Raw genomic sequence first — 16408 nt, 5'->3', positions numbered from 1 at the left:
CTCCTGCAGGAGCCTCAGTATCTCCCATCCCAGAAGGCTCCTGTTGCTCTGGGGCCCCAAATCTGAGGGGTCAGTTGCTGTCCTCTGCCCCCTTCCATCTTGTTCCTGTTTAAAAAAGGGAAATGACGATGTACTTTCTGCCAGCCCCAGCTCTGGCCTGGAGCTATGTGTGGCAGTATATAAATAACGGACCTCCACTGTACCATACTTTGGTTCTCTGATTTCTGGAGACTAGCCTTCAGGTGAAGCCATCAGACTTTCCCACCCTGCTAATTTATGTCAGGCCCATATCTGTTCCAGTGTGTCCCTTCAATCCAGCAAGCTGTTGTACACTTGGCAACTTCTTCCTCTTTGCTGTCTGCATGTAATAGCTTTGCCTAAATACCTAATAACTGGGAACACTATTCTTTATTTCTCCTCCTAAAAACTCTTGTGTAGCACTGCTGGTACAGAGCAGCTGCCACGCTCCACCCCAGAGGTGACTGCATTTCAATGGTGGATGACTGAACTCTGTACACCTCTACCCCGATATAACGCTGTCCTCGGGAGCCAAAAAATCTTACCGCGTTATAGGTGAAACCGCGTTATATTGAACTTGCTTTGATCCGCTGGAGTGTGCAGCCCCGCCCCCCCGGAGGGCTGCGTTACCGCGTTATATCCGAATTCGTGTTATATCGGGTCGCGTTATATCTGGGTAGAGGTGTATGTAGTTTGTCTGCTGCTTTGTGACTCTTCAGAATGAAAGCGGGTATTATTATGTATTTGAATTATTGCCCCAACTAAGATCAGTGAAGACCCCTATTATACATAGGCATTATCTATAATACACATAGTAAGAGACCCAAAGAGCTTATGATTTAAATAGACAAGAGAAATGAAGTGTGGGAGAAAGGAAGTGGTGTTATCCCCATTTTACAAAGGGAGTTCATAACACAGATCAAGTGGTTTGCCATGGATCACACATGGAGTCTGTGGCAGAGCTGGGAATTGACCCTCTATCTCGTGAATCTCAGTCCAGTACCTTAACGATAAGACCAGCCTTCCTCTGTATTAGAATTCTAATAATGGTGCTATGGAGATGACTAGTATTGCTGAAAAGAAGGAAACCCTTTGGTTTGAATTTCCACTTTCCTTGGACTTTGACGTAGGCCTGGTCTACAGCAAAAAGTTAGGTCAACCCAGCTACGTCACTCAGGGGTGTGAAAAATCCACACCCTTGAGAGACTCAGGCCTTGTTTACACTTGCAAGTTAGAGCGCATTAAATCAGCCCTGGGCACCCTAACTCCTGAGGTGTCCATGCTGGCAAGGCACTTAGAGCGCCCGGACTCCGCGGCTGGAGCGCTCCTGGTAATCCACCTCCACGAGAAGCATAGAGCTTGCTGCGCCCAGGGTGTCAGTGTGGACGACGTGTTGCATTACTGTGCTGTGATTGGCCTCCGGAAGCATCCCATAATCCCCTGAAGTCAAGTGGCCACTCAGGTCATTGTTTTGAACTCGGCTGCAGGAATGCGGATATTCCCTTTTAAAGCTCCGTTTCTGACTGCCGGCATGCTTGTCTGCTCCGGGACAAAAAGCAAACCATTACTGTGGAATGCTCCTGCGGCAGAGGCGTGCGTGCGTGTGTTTGTGTGAGAGAGGGGTGGGGGTCGATGTCAGGCTTCCCCCTGCCACTGTCTGAACTTACAAGATAGCATGCTGACACATGCTGCCCCCCATGGTTTGCAAACCCTTTCCACAGCACACTGCAGCCACTTGCACGCTGGGATAGCTACCACAATGCACTGCTCTCTGTGGCGTTGCAAGAGCTGCTAATGTGGACATGCTCCACAGCCACAAGGAGCACCGTGTGAACACACAGCAGCGCTTTCCCTGCTGCTGTCTCAGAGGGCTGGTTCAACTCCCAGCGCTCTACATCTGCAAGTGTAGACGTAGCCACAGTTAAGCTGACCTAACCCCCAGTGTAGGCAGTGCTAGGTCAACAGAAGAATTCTTGCGTTGACCTAGCGACTGCCTCTCAGGGAGATGGATTACCTACACCTACGGGAGGTTCCCTCCTGCCAGCATATGTGGTGTCTAGACTGAAGTGCTCTAGCAGTGTAGGTGCAACTGCGGTGTTGTAACATTTCAAGTGCAGACAAGCCCTTAGAATTCTAGAAGCTGCCCCATAGGAAAGAGATGGTACAGTGGATTCAGCCCATCCCTCTGCTATTGCAGGATTGCTGTTTACTGTGAATGTCTAATGCTTTGTTCACACTGAGGCTTCCTCCTCAGGTTTAGCTCAACCTTGCATTGCGTCGCACACGCTCTTTTCTCCCCTGAGCTCTGTAATGCTTTAATAACCATGTCACCCTCTGGGTTATTTTTGTCACGCTGCAGAAAAGTCCGTGGCGAAGCCAAGAAATGCCGTAAAGTGTATGGAATTGAGCACCGAGATCAGTGGTGCACGGCCTGCCGGTGGAAAAAGGCCTGCCAGCGGTTCCTGGATTGAACACATGAACATTTCAGGAGTATTGAATTTCTTTCTCTCTCTCTCTCAGCCGAGAGCACCCAAAGTTGGTCATTACTGCAACCAGGGCACAGCAAACTTGGAGGTATCTATCTCCTGTGGCTTCAGCAGAGATCTCAAGAGCTGCATGTAAATTCCAAGTTCTGTATATTGTATGTCAGCTGGATTTATTAATTTTTTACACTTTCTGTGGGTTTTTTACAAATGTTTTTAAAAACAAAACTAAACTCCCATTTTATAGTAAAAATAGGGAAGGAAAGAAAGAGAGCTGGTTGCTTGGTGTTCACAGGAGACTTGTTATTTGGTGGTCCAGGGACCAAAGAACTTTTTACTGATCTCCCAGCTCAACAGTCAAGTCTACTGAACTTTCAGGTCAGTAGCTGGGATAAGGAGGTGAGGATCATCTCTCTCTGTTACTTGACTGGCTAGAAAGCTCGAAGTCTGCTGTTGTTTAAAGGGACACGATCAGAAGAATAATCATAGTTCAAAAAAGGAAAATTATGTTCATGCTTTACTAGTAACACCTTAAATTATTGGAATGGGAGGAATTTAAAATTCTTTCCTTTGCTTTTTACCAATGATACTGTGTTTGCTTTTTACAGCTCTCAGCTCTGACAGTAAAGCTGGACTTGCTATGTCTCCGGTCAGTTTCACTTCCTGGTTTTTATGTGTTCTGATACATCTGCAGCAGCAATGTTGAAATCTTAAAATATACATCTACATATATTTTTATATTTTAATTGAAAATTTTTTTTTAAATGAAACTAATTTTTTTGTTCATCTTAGATTCATGAAAACAACTTATTTCTTTGAAAAACAGAAATTTTGGGTCTAACAGTGTCTCTTTAAACTACAGGGAATGGGTTTTTATTTTGAAACCTGATGTAGCTTTCTGCAAAGTTGGCAGGATCAATATTGTTAACCCAAGAGGACTAAAAAGGATGGACACACACAAATTTAGGCCCCCAGTTCAGCAAAATGCTTACATACATTTTTACATTCTGTTGAAATCAGTGGGACTAAAGTACATGCTGAAGGAGTTGGGATTATTTGCATGCTTAAAGATAAGCACGTGCTTATGTCATTAGCTGAATGAGCATCATAGATAGGTATGTTACGAAATTCTGAAGTGTGAAAGATGTCTGAACCCAGCTTTCTGGCTTTCATTTTTTAAAAATTCATATTCTCTTTACATGATTCAAATGTTTCTGGTTTGATGATCTGTCTTTGTGTACAGTTTACCGTCCTCATGGGGTAGAATTTGTCCCTGTTTGCCTGATTCTCACTTATAGCAGTGTAACTTCAGGGGAGTTACTCCTGACTTGCACAGTTTAAATAAGAGAAGAATCAAGCCCAAGGAGTCTTTCTGGAATTGCCGGGGGAGGGGTTGGGAGAGCTGGAGGGAAAGATCAAAGGTTCCAGAGGCCCCTCTGATTTTGGAGAAGACCACCATTTAATTCACCACCAGCAGTCAGGTCCAATTTTTATTGTTTTTGGTCTTTGCTCTCATGACTGATCAACCACATGTAGGAAGTGCCCAATCTACTGTCTGAGCTGTGAAAAGCCACTTGGCAGCAAGTGTAGTCCAGCCACAATACCAGCACACACATTGCAGCTGCTGTGAGGAGCAGCAGAGTGCATCCCATGGCACAGTGAGCTGTCCTGTGGAAGTTTGGCCCTGCATGGACAGGACCCTGGCGACCAGGATGCTAGTGTCAGTGTCTCCGTCCATCTCACTGTGTGGCCTCGGAGCACAAAGGCAAAGAATTTTGTTCCATACGTCCCCATTTTGTGTCTTGGGGAGTCAGTGGTTGTTTCCATAATTGAACCCAGTACGGCATGCGATGGTAGCAGTGAGGGTTGACTGGGACACTCCCCCGGAGTGTGCCATTTTGATCATGTTGAACTCAGTGGGTGTCACAAAAGTGCTCTGGCATAGTCGCTAAGGAGCCGTGGTTTCTCTTAACGGGGCAAGGAATGCCCCTGTCACTAAAGCCATTCAAGTGCTACACTCTGTTGTGCAGAGAATCCTGGCGCTGTGAAGTCTGTTTTGTTTGTAAATACAAAATGGCAGCTACACACCAGCCATGTGGTCCATGTTGTGCATAACTCGGCTGCAGTCAGAGTTGAGGGTTTTGTATTAATGGGCGTGGGTGGGAAGGGGGTCATTGGACTTTTTGCTGCGTTTTTGATAATCATAGGCCATAAACTGCAGACCTCAACCCATGGGCAAGGCAGAAACAAGCCTGGTGTATTTTTAAGGACCATATGATTGACTACACTTTCTTTGTAAAATCAGTTCATGTGACCAGGAAGGTGTTGTTTCCTCCCGGTTCAACGTGAGCCTGGTTGATAAAGGGGCAGGTGGTGCAGTCAAAGGGGGTTATATATGGGTGTGCTTGTTGGTATTTTTTTTTTTTGTAATTTTGTACATATATACAGTATATTGTTTTAGAACCCAGTCTTCTGCATGCTGTTAAATTGGTGGATGCCAAATTGGCCTATGGGAAGCAGGAACAAAGTGAGTGTGTCTCCTCCCTATTTGTTTTTTTTTTTGTTTTTTTTTTTACCTAGTCCACTGGTTCTCCAGTGGGGTCTGAGCCAATGGAATCAGCTAGGTCTGATTCAATAGGGTCAGGTTCTCTACCTGGGTCCATGTGGGTCTGATGCAAAGTCCATTGAAGACAATGGGATTCCTTCAGTAACTGCGGTTCAGACACTTTATGAAGGAAGGAGTCCTTAAGAGGCCCTCTCTTACACTTCAGTCCCTCCACTGTGACTCTTACTCAGATGACCACCATAAAGAGCTAGCAGTTTGAGATCCACTGGCTTAGTCTAATGTAAGAAATATGGATTATGAAAGCAGACAAGTTGCTGAACAGGTGACCTTTAAAGGAAAACTGCAGTGATTTGTCATAACCGGTGTTATTAAGCCCCAGGGAGGTATTATATTTGACTAAATACTGTAAAGGAATGACATTTCAAAAGAGATTTCAGACACAGTGGTTGCTCTGCCTCAGAAGTACCATTCAGAGAAAGGGGTTGATGATAGTCAGTTGGGGCTGCCATTTTCATGGTGAAGAATTGTGCTTCCCTACTTGAACCCTGACAGGACATAGTTGAAAATCGGGCCGTTCTAAAATATTTTCTATTTCTTTTTAAATGTTTCAGTTGATTTAATGGTTGGTTTTAACCAACTTCTTGTATTAATCAAAAACAATGTAAAAACCCCACAAACCTTCAAAACAGTCTAATTTCCAGGTGTTTTTACTTGACTTGAATTGGCTGAATCCTAACCCGCCAATGCACCTTTCTGTTTATTAATCATCCGTCTTTATTGTATTTCAGGCACTAGGGGCCTACTCTTGCAGTGCTTGTATGAGTACTCCCAGTGACCTCAGCACTGCAGTGGGACTACTCACATGAGAAAGGGCTGCGGAATTGGATATATAGCTCTTAAAAGCAGTGGTTAAACTATCTTTTGGGTTACACTGCAGTTTTCCTTTGAGGCTGACACCTGTGCCCACTGATAAAATTATGAAAGGAAACCTCTTGTCTCCCAGTTTGAACTCTTGATGTTGGATGCTGCTTACTTGCATGCAAGTGCTACTGTGTTTTTTTGCACTCGAGTTATGGAAGGTTAAAGTAAAACTGACTAGAACCATCGCCTGCAATTCAAATACAAGTCTTTTTTGAGGCCCCAAAAGTTCAGATTCTGATTTTTATTAGTTGTTTTTTTCATTCCCAGTTCTGGAACCAGAGAAATGCCTCATCTCTTATTCCTGGCTCTGCTGTTTAAGGTTTTCATCTCTCATTACTGTAGTATCTGAGCACCTCAGAAACTTTTAATGTATTTTTTTCTCACAACACCTCTGTGAGGTAGGGTAGTGCTAGTGTTCCTATTTTATAGGTAAAGAATTGAGACACAGAGAGCCAGATTTCTAAATGTGCTAGATGCCTGTTATGGGGCTCCCCATCCCAGAGCACTGCCTTATGGCGTTGTCGTCTCTCTGTCCTGGAGAACCCTCTTGTGATGGAGTCATCTCTCTCGTGTAGTGGGGTACTTGGCCCTCTGGCTATCTCCCTCTAGAGTCCCACCCCTTTTGGGCCATGTGTCCTTAATGTCCTTCATCAGTATTAAAATACACACAGGGAACCAAAAAGTCTTCTGCCCCACCCGGGGTCTTCAGTTCCAGTCTCTTCACCGAGTGACAGCAAGTGAAACAGTGACAGCAACTCCCTTCCAGCTTTATGAGTTTGAGATTTCAGTCTCTCTTCCAGTTCCCTTTAGTCCTCTGACCTATTGTCAGGACACTGACCTGCAGGGCCTCAAGTCCTGCCCCCCCCCCCCCCCCCAGGGGGCCCGCGCCTGTAGTTAATCTTGGCACCTGAAGATTATTCCGCTTTTCCCCCTGTCACAAATCTGGTCACCTCACCAGCTGCTATGAGGAGAAATCCAACCTTCTTGATCCCCAGATGTGTTTTAAGCCTCCAGAGTCTGAACAGAGCCCAGGCACTGTTCCAATCTTGAGATTCCCTACACATACTCTTGGAGCACAGATCCTCTAACACTCCCTCCAGAGAGCTGTGACCTCGCCATCCACTACCCAGCGCCTGGAACCAATGCTGAGACACCACAGACTCCCCTTGTAGCTTAAACACTCCGCTTCCCAAAACCGCACCCAAAGTGTGAGCCTTCTGGGTTACCGTTCAACCCTCTCAGGGGACGCATAGTAGTTGTGACATATAATAGACACTTTGCGCAGAGTTCTCGAACGCTGCTGCTCTTTACTGAATCATACAAGAGATACACAGATCCATACAAAAATAAAAAAAAGCTATGCTCATTTCCCTGCCTCAGTTTCTTCACCAGGGCATTCTTTGGGCTGGTGTCAGAGCCTCTGGGACCAACCAGGTCCTTCTGCTGTGGACCGTTGGGTTCTGAAACATGGAGTCTTCTCCCCAGCTCAACTACTAGTACTTTCACCTTGACTGATCCATGTCTTTCCTTCCTTCTTCCCAAACTTCCTGTGTGTCTCACTCTTCTCCTGACCTACCCAACCTCTGTGTTCTTTAAAGTCTAGCATTAACACGTAGGTATCTTTGTTCTGCTTGGTACCTTTCTGTTCTCCACTTCTGGTTCCTTCCTTCAGAGAGGTAGGGTAAAACTGTTTTCCCCGTAGGCCTAAACTCACCCACTGTTCCAAGGCGTTATCACTTATTAAGTTCTAAGGACCTTCTGTTGTATCTGGTCTACTAAGAGGATGTGATCCAGCCCTGCTTAGCCCATAGTGGATAGCATAGCTGGAGGAACATTTATGATACAGCATTTTTCATGGTAACCACTTTATAGTAACTTTGTAGTATCAACCAGAAGTTATAAATTGTACAGATATGGGGTGTGACAACTTGGGGGATCTATATCAAGGTCCTTCTTCAGACTCCCCCCCGAAGAGGAGTTCCACCTTGCATTTCTTCTTAAGTTCCTCTCCTCCCTAACTGGCCACACCCTCTCCAGGTGTAACCAGTAGAGTCACTCAAGCTCTCCAGCTGTTCACTAAAACTTTCTTTGCTGAACTTCTCAGATCAGCCCCAGCCCAGGGCAGTTACCCCAGGTGCAGACCAGCTCCCCCTTAAAGGGGCCCAGTCACCCCATGACACCATCTAATTCCCATTGATTTCATTGGGAGTTAGGCACTTACATACATCTGATCCAGAGAGACTAAGGACAAGATTTCTAAAGATCCAGACATAGGCATCTACTGGGATTTTTCAGAAGCCCCTACCTCATGGGAGGCGCAGTAAGGAATTGAACCCCCAAGTCTTTTGAGTTACAGCCTAGCACCTTAATCACTTGACTGTCGTGTCTCTCAGGAAGTGGAGAGGTCCAGAAATCTTATTAGAGAGCCTATTTTATGACCTTCTTAGAACAATTTGCAGACTTCAAATAAAGCCATCTTAGCAGTTTACTGATTGTAGTCTCCTCTTTCTCTCCAGCCCTGAGATTGGAGGATCAGGACACAACTCACCCTGCCCACCCGTCGCTCGCTTTCTCTGGGACTGTTGGGCCCTTCTCTTGCTTAGGACCCTGCAGTTCATAAGGTCAATCTGGGTCACTCAGGAAATTAAAATAAGCATCCAGACTCAGGGGTGCTGATCAGACCAATCCTATGAGCCTCTTTAAGGTTCACCCCTCAATAACTGGCATTGTAGCATTGAACAATCCAGAGTCCCCAACCCAAAAATTTGTATGTGTTTTTTATATATATATAAAATGTTTATTTCAAGGATAACTGTTTTGCTGACAGAAGATTGGGTTTTGAAAAAAAAATAACATTTTGCTTTTGTTAAATGTGATTTTTAAAAAACGTGTAAACGACTTTGGAATAAGCAGTCACCTACAGAATCATGTGGTATACAGTATACCCTCGCTAAGCGGCACAAACTCTTAGGACAGAGAGGAATGCAGAATTTATCTGCTATTGCCATGGTATCACAGGCGTGTGTGGGATGGGAGGAAGGTAGGCAGGAGAGAAGTATTACACCACTAACACACACTAAATACTGTCCACTGGCTTTTTCCCCCTATCTTGCAGCACCTTTGTTTATACACATAACCATCTTGCAATGCCTGATTCCAAAATGAAGAGCACTTAATAATAATAATAATAATAATAATAAAAAGATCTTACATAGGAATATTTTGTATCAGTGTTTTTTAAAAGATTTGAAAGGGGATAGGGGATTCTTACACTTTATTTTGAGGGCTTTTGCGGTACAGATTTAACTGGACAAAATAGTTCTTAACCATATGGTGGTTGTTTTATATGTGGGTGGTTTTTTGTTGGAACAGCTGGTGCAGGTATTTTTTAAATTTTATTTGATTACACTTTTTTATTTGTTGGCAGATAAGACACAGCAAGATTTTTAAAAGTTTTTTGTTTTTTCTTCACTTTTCTCAGCCTAATTTTCTAACTTGCTTCCAACCACACTTGGTAGACTCTACTTTTCCTTCTGTCACTCTTGTATATGCATAGACTCCATGCTTTAGAGCTTTTCTAAACCCTCAACCTCCAAACATTAGGTAGCCCTGACCTGTGAATTCAGCTAAGAAACACCTCCCATATGCCCCTGTTTGGTCTGATTGTCTTTTTGTGCATGTATGTACATAGGAACCTTTCTGCTAGGCATTAACTGGAGCGTGTTCGGCCTATACGTTGTGACCCTTCATTGTGGATGGGAGATTGGACCTCTAAAAGAAGCAAAGCAGTTGTGTTGTGTGAAGTTCAGCACCTGGTGACCCCCCCCCCCACCCCATTCTGTCACTCTACACCTCCACTGGATTAAAGTAATGGGAAGTCTTCAGGTAGATACCCAAAGCTAGGGTAGGGTGTAACTTGGTTCTTTGTGGAGTTATGGGATATGAGAAAGTGTGGAAAGGATGGGACATTTGTTGCCAATAGCTGCTCTTTGGCATGCTATTCAGCTTAACGGGGATATGCCGTATCAGTGAATTTCTCTCATTGGAGCTTTTTTCAGCTGTCTTCCAAGTATTATTTTTATTGTAATAAAATAAAAATGTGAAATGTAATTTTTACAGCAGCAATATAAAATATATTTTATAAGAAATAAAATGAAAAGTTGCCTGATATCAGACTGTGTCCTTTTTTCTTCCTTCTGTTTAAGTACAGGTAAAGCAAGAAAAACACTGGGTACTGGACTAGAGTAGCTATTACATGTTTCACTGTTTGGCCTGATGTTCATGTCCCAGAGCGCTGAAGGGAACATTTTTTCCAGCTTGATGTATCCTAACTTGAGACCACTTTTGCTTGGCTAAAAAGTCTTGTTCTTTATACATTGTATTAACCTAGTTTTTAAAGCAGACAAGAGACTGGAATGGCAGCTGCATTGCGTCCATTATGTACAGCAGGGGTGGGGAACGTATGGTCCACGGTAAGTCTCTGCGCCATGGGCTGGAAGCCCTGAGCCTCGGCACCCCTCTGCAGGGCTGGAGCCATGAGCGCTGTCTCTCTCTGCGGGGGAGAAGCTAGGGTTGCCAGGCTGTTAAAAGTCCGATCGGCTCTGCACAAGTTCCAGAAGCAACAAGCAAGTCCAGGAAGCAGTCAGCATGTCTCTGGGTCCTGGGAAGCTCCGTGTGATGCCCCTGCCTCCAGCGCCGGCTCCGCAGAGCTGGCTGGTCACGCCTTTGCCTAGGGGCTGGACAGGCCAGCCACTTCCGGGAGCAGCGCGGAGCCGGGGCAGGCAGGGAGCCACCCCAAGCTCCCTGCCCCAGCTGGGAACCCCATCCCGCACCCTAACTCCCTTCCAGATGCCACAGTGCCACCAGCACCCCAAACTCCTGCCCCAGCTGTGAGCCCGCTCCCACATTCCAAACCCCTCGACCCCAGCCTGCAGCCCGCTCCTGCACACCAAACCCCTCATCCCCACCCCAGAGCCCACACCCCCAGCTGGAGCCCTCATCCCCTCCTACACCCCAACACCCTGCCCCAGCCCAGAGCCCCCTCCCACACCCTGAACCCCTGATTTCTGGCCCCAACCCAGGGGAAGCCCTGAGCCTCCGTACCCCCCTGTGGGTCTGGAGGTATGAGTGCTGGCTTGTCCTGTGGGGGGAAGCTCCGAGCCTTTGCCCTCCCCCTCCCCCACGGGGCTGTGTGTGGCCTGTGACTGATCTTTTTTCTGTGGGTCAGTGGCCCCTGATAGAAAAAACGTTCCCCACCCCTGACATACAGGTTCAAGACACTTTACAGTTCCTTTGAAAAGAAAAAATAGATCTGGCTGAACTTTCTACGTTGTAAACAAACCCTAAGAACATAAGAGCAGCCACACTGGGTCAGACCAAAGGTCCATCTAGCTCAGTATCCTGTCTTCTGACAGTGGCCAATGCCAGGTGCCCCAGAGGGAATGAACAGAACAGACAATCAAGTGATCCATCCTGTCACCCATTCCCAGCTTCTGGCAAACAGAGGCTAGGGACACCATCCCTGCCCATCCTAATAGCTACTGATGGACCCGATCTTCCAAGAACTTATCTAGCTCTTTTATGAACCCTGTTACAGTCTTGGCCTCAGGGCCATCCCCAGGCGGCTGCGGGGCCCGGGTCACTAGAAACTTGGTGCCTATCTGCCAGGGGGTGCTCCACCCAGCTCCGCCCAGGCCTCCCCCACACTGCACCCCTTCCCCCAAGGCCCTACCCTCACCCGGCCTCTTCCCACCACTGCCCTGCCTCTTCCCGCCCCACCTCTTTCCCGCCCAGTTCCACCCTCTCCCCTGAGCACGCTGCACCCTCGCTCCTCCCACCTCCCCCCCACCACCTCTTGATGCCATGAAATATCTGCTCCACAGCAGGCGGTAGGTGCTGAGAGGGATGGGGAGGCACTGATGGGCAAGGCCCACCTGTGGGCAGGAGGCACTGGGGAAAGGGGGTGGTTCTGGTAGGGGGGCTACTCGCCCCGCCCGCCATTCGTCTCCTCACCCCGCTTGTCCGCCCGCCTCCCCCGTCACCTCCCCGCCTACGGGACCCCCCCAAAGCACGGGCCCCGAGGCAGTCACCCTGATTCACCATACCCAAGGGACATCTCTGCTTGGCCTTCACAACATCCTTCGGCAAAGAGTTCCACAGAGATTCAAGGCAACTTTACAGTTTCCTTTGGGAAAAATTAGATCTGGCTGAACTTTCTACATTGTAAACACACCCTCTGCTTTACCGCCCATTTTTTGCTTTGGTTCTGCTTGGTACCCATTTTGCCAGCTGGCTTGAATGGAGTCACAAAAGAAGGTCAGGTAGTCTTTCTCAAAATCCTACATTGAGTGAGCCGCTCAGCTAGGACTGAAGGATTCAGTCTTGCTAATTCCCCATTTTTATTTCTAACCCCAGTTGCCTTTCATGAGAAGCGGATCCCGTCAAAGCCGTGGGGGCACTGAGGTGGACAGAATTTAATGGCAGAGACCAGCTTTATGTTACGTGTTCATGCAGCACTTAGCAAAACAGGGACCCGTTCCTTGGCTAAGGCTCCTGGGCACGACAATAATCCCATTCATGATGATGAACCCATCTGTAATTTGGCTATTTCATCCCTATCTGCCCCCATCTCTTTTATGTGGATCCTGGCCTGAGTAATAGTTCATACTGAATAAAACCGTGTGTGGGGGGAGGGGAGCCTATTCTCCCTTCTGCAAGTGAAGCGGGATGAGAGGCTCCACTGGGTCTAGGGGACATGGAATCATTGTGCTGTCTCTGCAGTATACTCCTCCCCCCAATCCCACAGAAACCCTTTTCTGGGTACACTGAGGGGGCATTGGACTTCACACGAATCTGAATGCATGAGGTAGGCAAGAGCAACAGGACTGGCCTTACCATGAGGTGAACTGAGGCGGCTGCCTCAGCTGCCAGACTGTGGGGGGACGCCTCTAGGACGCAGGGGTAGGCAACCTATGGCACGCATGCCAAAGGCGGCACGTGAGCTGATTTTCAGTGGCACTCACACTGCCCGGGTCCTGGCCATCGCTCCGGGGGCTCTGCATTTTAATTTAATTTTAAATGAAGCTTCTTAAATATTTTAAAAATCTTACTTACTTTACATACAACAATAGTTTAGTTATATATTATAGACTTATAGAAAGGGACCTTCTAAAAACGTTAAAATATATTACTGGCACGCGAAACCTTAAATTAGAGTGAATAAATGAAGACTCGGCCCACCACTGCTGAAAGGTTGCTGACCCCTGACCCAGAGTGTAGAAAATTGTGTCTGCTGCTGGTGCAAATGTATTCTCTCTGCTCTAGATACAGAGATGGTGGAGTGCTGTGCTGGAGGAAGGAGGGCACAAGAGAGGTAACAGGCAGGCAGGAGAAAAGGTGAGAGGGAATAACAGAAAGCAGCAGGAGCTGCAGGGAGAGAGAGGAGGTGGAGCCTCTTATGTACCTCGCTAGCACCCCCAGGAGCCCGGACTGATTAAAACTAGCTTCTCAGGGAGCTTCCTGTCTCCTGTCGCTTCTCTGAACCCACTTGAGGAGAACAAGCAGTCAACTGAAGTAGTAGGAGCCAGTTAGGCCCTTAAGACGCTGATATCTTCCCTCACTCAGGCCCTGCTACCAGCCTGCTAATTTGTCCCCTTCAATTGAGTGTTGAGAGCCACTCTAGCCGGCACAGAACACCAGTCATGAGCGAAAGAAGAAAACGCCCCTCTGGGGCAGCATTCGGAAAAAGAAAGCAAAGGAAGCTTTTCTATCTAAGCAGGAAGGAGCTCTCCTGAGATACATACACACAAATGTTCACAGTGAGCCTTCCGGCCCCAGTGAGGACGTGAGTGGTGAGGAGATGCCTGATCTTCCAGTTAGTCGGAGTGCAGGTGACCTGGCAGCTACTGCAGCATCCATATCTCCATCTCAAATGGATGTAACCATGCACATTCCTGAAGAAAAGTGTAGATCAGAGAAGAGTGTGGTGGAGGCGGAAGAAACAGCTGCTGCTGAGTTTAGTTCCTTAAGTCTAGATGATCCAGGACTGTGGACCCACTTGAGCAGTAGCCTGAGGGACTTCCTTGTACTGCATGGGCCACAGCAAGTGAAAAACTTCATGTTCCCCAAAGACAATAAAAATAGAAGTTTCCATCCAACACGTTACTGGCGTGAAATCCCCAATGGTGACAAAGTGGACACCTCCGTCGCATTGCCCGCAACATGGGCCTGCAGGTGGAGGAAGTGGTCGAGGCAGAGGACCCTATGGTAGACATTCTTGCCCCAGAAGTGCATGAGAGGGACAGCATGAGGGAAATGGCAATCCACTGAAGGAAGGGAAAGGGAGAGAGCGCAATACTAGAAGGAGCCAACAGAAGCAGAAGGTGAAAGGGACAGCCACTGAAATGATAAATGTGCCACTGCTGATTCTCTCACTCTGCACTGAGGGTCTAGGAGGAGTGTGAATGGCAAATTCAATTTGACTTTTGTTTAGCATTAAACCATTACAATACATTTCCTTCATGGAGTACATTCTTGTCTCTGTGACACTGATTCCTTCTAGTGCAGGGTGAATGCATTTGAGGTGCTACTAGTAATACTCCTGATATTTATATGTCATGGGATGTGAGAATTTGGGGGCATCCACAAGAATAGTGTATCTTAGCTCATCCATCCTTTATCTGACTACTTGATTTCTTCACTGTCTTCCACTGTATATTTTCCATTTTAAATATGGGCCAGAATGGCCATCTCCAGGCTTTCTTCTAGAAAATGCAAACAAGTGTGCTGTATGCAGTGGTTATTCTAATATTAGAGCACCTGGGAGACTGGCCCCTATCAGGGCAGTGCAATTAAAATGAAATAAATGCACCCTCTTCCCAATTCTATGAACTCTTTACAGCTGTTAAATTAACAGTGTAACGCTTTCACTTCATAGATGAAGGATCTTTGCAGATCATTTCAGTGTTCCAGACTGTAGTGCTAAATATTAGTACAAATCCATACCTAGGTAGCTAGTGCACACATTCTCTAAGGCTCTAGGGCAACGATAGCAGCAGGACTTCAGAAAGGGTGCTTGTATTCAGGCACCAGTGAACAGCCACCTAGATGGAAATGGGTGTGGTTCCTGGGTTTGATCAAAATTTAGGAGCGAATTCATTTCTAACCTGTCCTCAAAAGGCCAAGCTCTTAATTAACTGCTTAAAACCTCTTATCTCTGAATATGAAATAACACACAGGATCCCATTTATCTGAATCTAAGTGTAACCCAGATTAATGAATTGGATGAAAAAGTAAGCCAAGCTTGTTGCCAGGTAGATGAGAGAGGGGGAGGGCTACAGTATGCTCACCTCACCAAGCGGGGGTTAAGCCTGTGATTGAACAAACGCTGAGGGATGGAAGGCTGACTAAGCCAATTGGAGGGGGGATGAGAGGAGGAGAGATCTTCTTGGGGGGGTATGAGCAATCTCCTGTCTCCCCCTGCCTAAGGGAGGCATGGATGATCCCCTGAACTGTCTCTCCCCGCCTGAGGGGGGCATGGATGATCCCTTGACTGTCTCTCCCCGTCTGAAGGGGACACGGACGATTCCCTGACTGTCTCTCTGCCTGAGGGAAGTGGGGGTGATCCTCTAACTATCTCTCCCCGCCTGAGGGGAGTGGGGGTGATCCCCTGACTGTCTCTCCCCGCCTGAGGGGAGTGGGGGTGATCCCCTGACTGTCTCTCCCTGCCTGAGGGGAGCGTGGGCAATCCCCTGTCACCCCCCTGCCTGGGGTGTTGCGGAATTCCTCTGGGAGAGAGCAACTGATCTTGGAAACACTGAGGAGGCCCCCTATGCCATTGGGACTTTTTCTACTGTAACATTTATTGCTGCCACAGAGAGTTTAGCCCACTGGGCAAATCAGCACCCTCATTATCTTGCCGCTCTCAAGCACCTTCAGGCCTGCAGCACCTCATCAAGGTACACAGGTTCCTCCACATTACAGAGCCCACTAGTGTGGAATAATCATGAATCCAGGGAAATCCACCTGGGGTTTTTTGTTACTTGCAGGTTGTATGGTGTTACTGATGTGCCCACTCCAAATCCATCTTCCCCTTTGCTTTACATGCTTCCTCTATATTTCCCTTTGTAAGTAAAGTGTACCTTGATTGTTGTTTCATCCATTATGGAGGTGTCAGAAGAGTATATGTATGCAATATCAGGCTAGTCATACAGATAAGTACCAGGTGGGTTCATTAAAACCATATAGCTAGGTAAGGTAGGGTTCCTGACTCCCTTAAGCAGGTGTAGGCACAACCAGTTAGAGGCTAAGAACCCAGGCTGTTGAAACCCACTGCAGCCAAAGCAGAGGGACACATGGTAGGGAACCTGTTGATTATTAGCTGCCCTTAAGGATATGGCGACCCATAAAATCCCTTTACATT

At 47.0% G+C, this 16408-nt stretch overlaps 1 protein-coding gene across 4 annotated transcripts in view; it reads left to right on the top strand.

Annotated features, from left to right (window-relative positions):
* Positions 1-8282, top strand: part of ZNF395 (zinc finger protein 395) — a 48142-nt gene extending 39860 nt beyond the window's left edge. For all 4 annotated transcript variants that reach the window (XM_034766756.1, XM_034766757.1, XM_034766755.1 and 1 more), the window contains exon 10: positions 2378-8282. In XM_034766756.1, coding sequence (XP_034622647.1) covers positions 2378-2489 — 112 coding nt within the window. In that variant the 3' untranslated portion in view covers positions 2490-8282. The remainder of the gene's footprint in view (positions 1-2377) is intronic.
* Positions 8283-16408: the final 8126 nt, after the last annotated feature.

The sequence above is a fragment of the Trachemys scripta genome, chromosome 3, assembly GCF_013100865.1.
Source record: "Trachemys scripta elegans isolate TJP31775 chromosome 3, CAS_Tse_1.0, whole genome shotgun sequence".
Classification (NCBI taxonomy): domain Eukaryota; kingdom Metazoa; phylum Chordata; order Testudines; family Emydidae; genus Trachemys; species Trachemys scripta.
Note: the sequence above shows the minus strand (reverse complement) of the source record. Positions and strands in the feature narration are given on the sequence as shown.